This window comes from Zea mays, chromosome 8, assembly GCF_902167145.1.
Source record: "Zea mays cultivar B73 chromosome 8, Zm-B73-REFERENCE-NAM-5.0, whole genome shotgun sequence".
NCBI classification, from domain to species: Eukaryota; Viridiplantae; Streptophyta; class Magnoliopsida; order Poales; family Poaceae; genus Zea; species Zea mays.
The window spans coordinates 172,621,828-172,629,972 of NC_050103.1; the positions used below are offsets into that span (position 1 = coordinate 172,621,828).

General features: G+C 51.7%; 1 protein-coding gene across 1 annotated transcript; it reads right to left on the reverse strand.

Annotated features, from left to right (window-relative positions):
- Nucleotides 1-4,449: 4,449 nt before the first annotated feature.
- Nucleotides 4,450-6,648, reverse strand: LOC110991263 (uncharacterized). Its single transcript, NM_001354415.1, has 2 exons — nucleotides 5,332-6,648; nucleotides 4,450-5,248 (listed from the first exon to the last, which is right to left on the reverse strand). The coding sequence occupies exons 1-2, from the start codon at nucleotides 6,278-6,280 to the stop codon at nucleotides 4,731-4,733; spliced, it is 1,467 nt and encodes a 488-aa protein (NP_001341344.1). The 5' UTR covers nucleotides 6,281-6,648; the 3' UTR covers nucleotides 4,450-4,730.
- Nucleotides 6,649-8,145: the final 1,497 nt, after the last annotated feature.

Here is an 8,145-nt window from a genome sequence, read left to right on the forward strand (position 1 = left end):
TCTGCAAATCACCCACTATTGACTATAAAAAAATATGACCCTCGATTTTTTTGAACCAATTATAGACTAAAAGCCGAATTACAAACCAATCCTTTTGTATCCCTTTTTCTTACAAATCTCAAGGACGAGATTTCTATTAAGGGGGGTAAGATTTGTAAAGCCCAAAAATTTGCATGAGAAAAAAAATAAAAATAAAAAGTAGAGAAAAAAACATGAAATATGTTATAAGTCTGGATACACATTTACATAATATTTTCCCAATATAAATGAGTTGTGAAATATTCTTTATTAATTTTGAAACATGGATAAAAGAATTAATATAAAAATATGGATATAATTTATCCTTGCACTCGTACTGGAGTTTCATGTGATGCATATAATGTTGAAATCTGAACTCTGAAGAATTTGAATTTGAAATTCTAATTAGAAAACAACATAGAAAATTAAAAGAAAAAAAGAAAAAAAAAAGAATAGGGCATACTCCCCATGACCGGATGGGCCAAATCTGCGCGGCCCACTCCATCCTTTCCCCCCCACAGCCCAGTGCGCACTCACTTCTCATGCCGACATGTGGGGCCCCAAAGCCAGCTCCCCTCCACGCGGGCAGCTGCATCTCTTTCCCCAACAGAACCAGCAAACGCTGCGGACTCCATGTCAGGGACCACCGCAACCTCGTGATTCTCTCGCCCTATCTCTTCTCCGTTTCTGGCGCTAACGTATAGCGGTTTTCCTGACGCCGATTTAGCAGAGCTCACCGGAAATCCAAGGTCCTGCACCACGGCCGTGTTGAATTGGAGAGCCTCGCAACGAACCCGCCAAAGCCTGTGCCAACAGAAACTACGATGATGCTGGCTCGGTGATTCGGGTGGGTTGTTGTCACCTAATTCCGGGGATAAAGTCCCGCACCGTGCGGCTCGCCGCGAGAGCCTCATCGGTTAGCGCCAAGAATTACGGATCCCTTCCGCCGTGGATCCCGCATGCTCACCATCTCGCTCCACGCCGTATCACAACAAATCACGCGGATGGATCTCCAACTACCCCGCGCCGCTTCTTTCACTCGGACCTTGCCCATGGTGGGCTATATAACCCAAATCGCATCACCATGGACCCTCCCCGCAAAGCTGTGCAGCACCACCGAGCTCCAGACTGCGCGTCTTCTCCCTGTCTAATGAGATCCGCCGCGCCATTGGAAGCAGGCTTCTGTGCGGTCGAGCCACTGGTATGATGCCCGTCCCTATTCTTGGAATCACTCGGCGTTGCGTAGCACCTACTCGATTTGGGGATTGCCGGCCTGGTCGCCTTGACATTTTCGCCAACGAGCTCCGCGGAGGTTGGCGGTGCCGCTGTCTAGCTAGGAAGGGATAGGGGAGAATTGTGTGGGCCGTTGATCGGCTATTGGACTGTCAGATTTGACCCTGAGTGTAGCGCCCTCACGTGTAATATATGCCCTCCGATCGAGATCTGGTGGTTAGGGTTAGAGCGCTCTTCAACAAGATCCGGACCGTTGGATGGGGATCAGGCGCATTCGAAGCCACCTTGGGTATTTTAAATCCGATCCGTAGATCTCGGATCGGGCGACCACCAGCGCTTACCGGTTCGCTTAAAGTTCAGAATCTAATCCGTGCCCTTGATCCTTCATCGGGCGGCCCCAGTTGGCCCGTACCCTTTCGGCCGTGCGATGTTGCAAAAAGGCCCCTCGGCTTTTCCTAAACTAACCTGCCGTCCAAGTTAGTGTTAAGATCATTACCGTTTAGTCCTAGAATTTATGCAGAGCCCCCTAGGCTTCTGGAAAATGGTGGCCACAGTCCATAAGCCTGAGGAAATTCATAATTTTTTTTAGAAAATGATTTTTAATACAAAAACAATACTAGAAACTTGTGAAATCCATATTTAATTCATTTTGGCTACAAATGGATTCATTCCGGTTGTAATAATTTTGTTTTAATATTATCTATCAACTTGTAACACTGTTTTACCATAAAACGTGAATTAAAATTATTCATTTAAATTAATCTATTCTAGGTGCTTAATAACTTCGGAAATTCATAACTTCATAACCATAACTCTGAATTTAGCAGTTCTCGAACCCACGATCTCGTTACAACGCGTAGATTATTATTACGCAGTTTATTCTTATGTTTGGGGTAATGTTAATTTTTGCCTATACCATGTTTGTCTGTATTGCTACGTTTAGCAGTGAGGACACGTGTCATCTGAAGAGCAAGTTGGTACCTGGAATCTCAAGTGCCAGGAAAGTTGTGCCCTTGATCACTTCTTTTTATCCACTCATGTTCTAATTAATCATAATGATCTGCATAGGTTAATTTTGATGGGACTCAATAGGTTACCCTAGTTTGACTATCTTTATACCTTGTTCACCACTGAATTTTGGGTAGTACCTGCTATTGCTTTATGTGGTTTTGGGTATAGAGATACACATTGTTCATGATTATATTTTGTTATTAGTTGTTATTTACTGTTCATGTTAAGATCATTATGTTAATTGGAACATGGAGAACCACCCGGGAAAACAGTGCTACCACAAGGGTTTAATGGGACGCCCTTGGCTGATTAATTAGGAAAGCTAGTGGAAGACTACCTTACCCGAAAGGGGCAAGGGCAGTAGGGGAGTGGTCAGTGTAGGGAGGCCCTTGGGATGATTTTGCTGCGATGGCGGTCATGCGAGGGATTCCTGCATTGGAGCTTCCTATAAACTGTAGCGGGTTTTCTGAAGCCAGTGGAACTTTGTAAAGGCCTCGTAGTGTTACCCTGCCTCGCCTCCTCGGTAGAGGTGTATGGGATTGGCCGTCTCTTGGCAGATGGGTAACATGACTTGTGGGTAAAGATGCGCAACCTCTGCAGAGTGTAAAACTGGTATACTAGCCATGCTCACGGTCATGAGCAGCTCGGACACTGACATGATTAAATTATGGAACTTAAACTCAATTTGTCATATGCATTGCATCACAGGTGAGGTTGTTACTTTTGTTCTACTACTTAATTGGGTTGGTATTTACTTATACTTAGTAATTGCTAATAAAATTTTGACCAACTTTAAAAGCAATGATAAGCTCTAACCATCCTCTTTGGTAAGCCTTACACTTCACGTGAGCTCCCACCTTTGGCGAGTTCATGCACATTATTCTCCACAACTTGTTGAGCGATGAACGTATGTGAGCTCACTCTTGCTGTCTCACACCCCCCACAGGTCAAGAACAGGTACCGCAGGATGAGGCGCATGGAGGATGCTGTGACGAGTTCGTGAGAGGTCTAGACCGTCGTCTCCCAGTCAACTTTGGGTTGCTGGACCGTTGTCTCCTTATAATGTAATTATTTATTTATTTTGTATAGAACTTTTATTATATAGTAAAGATGTGATATTCGATCCTGTGCCATGATTCATCATATGTGTGAGACTTGGTCCCAGCACACCTGGTGATTATGTTCGCGCCCGGGTCTTGGTGCCCATAAAACCCGGGTGTGACATCCGTGGTCTGTGTTTGTACAACACTTGTTTTTGTGCCTTACGATAGCATATGAATTTATGTAGTTTTTTGTTTAGTGCATATGGCCTGGCACTAGTAGTATACTATGTTGTAGATGTGGGATTCCCCAACTCCATATAGACATGATACCAAATTCACCTAAAGAAAAATTCAATCATATTCGCTCATCCATTCATTTGAATTATGGAAAATAAAATGGCACCAAATTCTTTATACACAAGTCGTTATCCACAGAAACATATAAATACCTAAATTAAAGGTAAACATGTCTTCACACATAAAAACATTTACTCACACTGTCTCAAATTAAAATTTGTTTTATATAATTATTAGATGTATACAACACTTAATATATACGTTATATATATATATGTCTAAATTTATTATAATCCATTTAAAAATAGACACAAAAAACACCTAAAATGACTAATATAGTGGGACGGAGGGAGTATTTTTTAGAGCTAATTGCAATCTCCTTGTCAAGTATTTCAAAAACTCATCTGCTCCTTCTTGGAGTTTTAGACCAGAGTTGCTCCAATGATAGAATGGAGTAATGTCAAATACGCCCTATAAAACCTTAGACCTATGTATATTGAACGAATATTCCACCACGGGATGAATCCAGCCTAGCTAAACCCCCAAATCAAACGCATGTAGAAACGGATCCGGCCCAATAATCCAACCAGGTTTCTGGAACCAAACTCACTACAGGCTTGTTTTTCTTGTCCTTCCTCGTATGCTCCGGATGGATCTTGGTATCCAGGTGGCGTTTCAGTTCAGCAGTTGAGTATGGTCAGTTTGCCCCGCCTGTTGAACTTCATGTTCTGTTTAACAACGACACTAGTGCAACTCAACGAAGCAATGCCGAAGCAATTGGATGAATTCTTTTTCGAACGAAAACAAAACGTATCACGAAGACCTCTTGCTCATCACGGCGCCACACATCATTATTACTGTTCCACAGCAAACTGCAACAATAACAGAAGAGAAAAAAAGAAAAGAAATCGAGCAACTCCACCCACACACGCGCCATGACCGTAAAAACTGCATCCCAGCCCGTAGCTAGCATCACGCGGGCGAATCAAACAATTGTCCAGTCGAAAAACCCTAGGGGGGCCAACATGAACAGCAGCAGCAGGCGTTACGTTGTTTAAACCAAACCCCTGATCGCTTATTCCCAACAACAACACCTCCCTCCAGACCCAGACACCGCAAACCCTGTGGTCAGACGTTCTGCGTGACGCCGCTGGGCGCCTTGTTGTGCTGCGTGTCGTTGTCCGAGTACCAGCCGTGCTTGGTGGAGTCGTACTTCTCGCCGTCGCCCCAGAGCGCGTAGGCCTCCTCGCCGTGCACGGCGTCGTCGCCGATGGCCAGCTCGTCGTCGGGCATGCGCAGCGGCACCACGAGCCGCACCACCAGGCACACGAGGCTGGTGACCACCACGTTCCAGGAGATGATGAAGAGCGCGCCGACCACCTGCCTGAGGAACTGCATGCCGTCGCCGTAGAAGGCGCCGCGGGAGTTGGTGACGGGCAGGAACAGCGGGCACAGGTCCGGGTGCGCGAACAGCCCCGTGGTGGCGCCGCCCAGGAACCCGGCCACGGCGTGGGTGTGGAACACGCCCAGGGTGTCGTCCACCTGCTGCAGCAGGCGGGAGCGCTTGTGCACCACCATCATCGTGCACCACGGGATGCTGCCCGAGAGCATGCCCATCACGATCGCCGCCCAGCCCTGGACCAGGCCTACAAGAACCATCATCAGGCTGGCACTGGCAGTAGTAGAGTAGAGTAGTGATTGTAGACAGAATCGTGTATATGTACTGTACCTGCGCCGGGAGTGATGCAGACGAGACCCGTGATCATGCCCTGGACGGCGCCGATGACGGAGGGCTTCTTGAAGAAGATGACGTCGAGGCAGGTCCAGACGAGGAGGCTGGTGGCGGCGCAGATGTTGGTGTTGACCACGGCGATGGAGGAGTCGATGTTGGCGGCGTAGGGGTCTCCGCCGTTGAAGCCAGCCCAGCCCATCCACAGGATGCCGGCGCCGGTGAGCATGAGCAGGACGTTGTTTGGCGGGAACCTCTCCCTGTCCTTGGTGAGCCTGGGCCCGACCCAGTAGGCGGCGGTGAAGCCCGCGACGCCCGAGGAGAGGTGGATGACGTAGCCGCCGGAGTAGTCGATGACGCCCCAGTGGAAGAGGAAGCCACCGCCCCAGATGGAGAAGGCGCCGATGGTGTAGGAGAAGGTGAGCCAGAGCGGGACGAAGAGCATCCACGCCTTGAAGTTCATGCGGCCGAGCAGGGAGCCGGCGAGCAGGATGAGCGTGATGGCGGCGAACACGCACTGGAAGTAGACCATGGACGCCATGGGATACAAGGGCGTGATCTCGCCCGTCTCGACGACGCCGCTGCCGTGGAAGAAGTGCGTGGTCGCCGGGAGCCCCGCCTGGCTGAGGAGGAAGCCCTGGCCGAGCGTGTGGCCGGCCTTGCCCCAGAACGGGAGCAGCTTCTGGCCGAAGGACATCTGGTAGCCCCACATGACCCAGCACAGCCACACGGCGGCGAACGCGTACAGCGCCATGAACGCCGAGTTCACGGCCCACTTCTTCTTCACGATGCTGCCGTACAGGATCACCAGCCCCGGCACGCTCTGCAGGCCCACCAGCGTGGCCGCCACCATCTGCCACGCGTTGTCGCCCTTGTTCAGCCAGTCCGGTATGCCGATGCTCGGGTTCGGCATGTACGCCGACGACATGTTGTAGGCGGTGGTCGACATCTTCGATCGGCCGCGCGCGAGCTGCGACGGCGATCGATCAGCTACTGGCTTGCCTTGTTGGCTAGCTAGCTAGCTAGCACACGGTGGCCAGTCGTCCGCCGGAGATAGATAGCAGAGGCACGGCACTGCGCTGATCGATGAGGCTGCTAGGCGAGGTTCCCGGCCGTTATATATAGGAACCAGCTCGTGCGGCTGACGCGTGGGGGCAAAGCTAAGAGCGGCGGGGGCGAGTTCAGCGAGAGCGCCGGTGAGTGGCTCTAGGAGAGAAGAGAAGGATCGGAGCTGGAACCTAAGCTAGGCTTTAAGAAACCAGGAATATGAGTTGGGTAGTGGGGGAGAGGAGGGAAGAATCCAAGTGCGGAGCATTGGTTTCCCCCAATCATGTAAAGATCCGTTTGCCAACTCATCCAGGCCTCTTGGTGTTAATTTGTGCTCTGGTTGTTGCATTTCATCGTCCTCGGCCTTCTGGCCGGGCGTTCTTGTCGGGTTCTCGGGCCTATCCGTCGTCCACGAACCTTAGGCTAGAAACTTGGCGGGTATCCTGGTTCAGATCGGCCAGCAAACGCGTGCAAAAACGGCGTATCTATGTCACAGCGGCATGCCACGCGTAGGGATGGTAGGGATAGAAACCTTATTAGGATACGGGCATCACGAATTTTGATACTGTCGGGGACCATAATTAGGGGCACCCTCAAGACTCCTAATTCTCAGCTGGTAACCCCCATCAGCATAAAGCTGCAAAGACCTGATGGGTGCGATTAAATCAGAGATCAGTCCATTCGAGCGACTCGATCACGCCTCGCCCGAGCCTAGCCTCGGACAAGGGCAGCCGACCCCGGAGGATTTCCGTCTCGCCCGAGGCCCCCCTCGAACGGCGAACATATTTCCGGCTCGCCCGAGGCCCTGCCTTCGCTAAGAAGCAACCCTGACTAAATCGCCGCACCAACCGACCGAATAGCAGGAGCATTTAACGCAAAGGTGGCCTGACACCTTTATCCTGACGCACGCCCCCCGCCAGAGCCGAAGTGACCGCCGTCACTTCGCCGCTCCACTGACCGGCCTGACAGAAGGACAGCGCCGCCTGCGCCACTCCGACCGCAGTGCCGCTTGACAGAGTGAGACTGACAGACAGTCAGGCCCTGCCAAAGGCACCATAGGAAGCTCTGCTTCGCCCGACCCAGGGCTCGGACTCGGGCTAAGTCCCGGAAGACGACGAACTCCGCTCCGCCGACCCAGGGCTCGGACTCGGGCTAAGTCCCAGAAGACGGCGAACTCCGCTCCGCCCGACCCAGGGTTCGGACTCGGGCTAAGTCCCGGAAGACGGCGAACTCCGCTCCGCCCGACCCAGGGCTCGGACTCGGGCTAAGTCCCGGAAGACGACGAACTTCGCTCCGCCCGACCCAGGGCTCGGACTCGGGCTCAGCCCCAGAAGACGACGAACTACGCTTCGCCCGACCCCAGGGCTCGGACTCCGCCCCTGCCTCTGCCGACGACCTCCGCCTCGCCCGACCCAGGGGCTTGGACTCGACCTCGGCTTCGGAGGAGCCTCCACATCGCCCAACCTAGGGCGCAGGCCAGCCACGTCAACAGGAGGCGCCATCATCACCCTACCTCGAGCTGACTCGGGCCGCGGGGAACAAGACCGGTGTCCCATCTGGCTAGCTCCGCCAGATAGGCAATGATGGCGCCCCGCATACCCTGTGACGACGGCGGCTCTCAGCCCCCTTACGGAAGCAAGAGGACGTCAGCAAGGGCCCAACCGCTCCGACAGTTGTCCCTCCGCCAGGCTCCATCGCTCCTCCGACGGCCACGACATCACACCAGCTGGGTGCCAAGATCTCTCCGGCTGCCACATCGGCATGTAC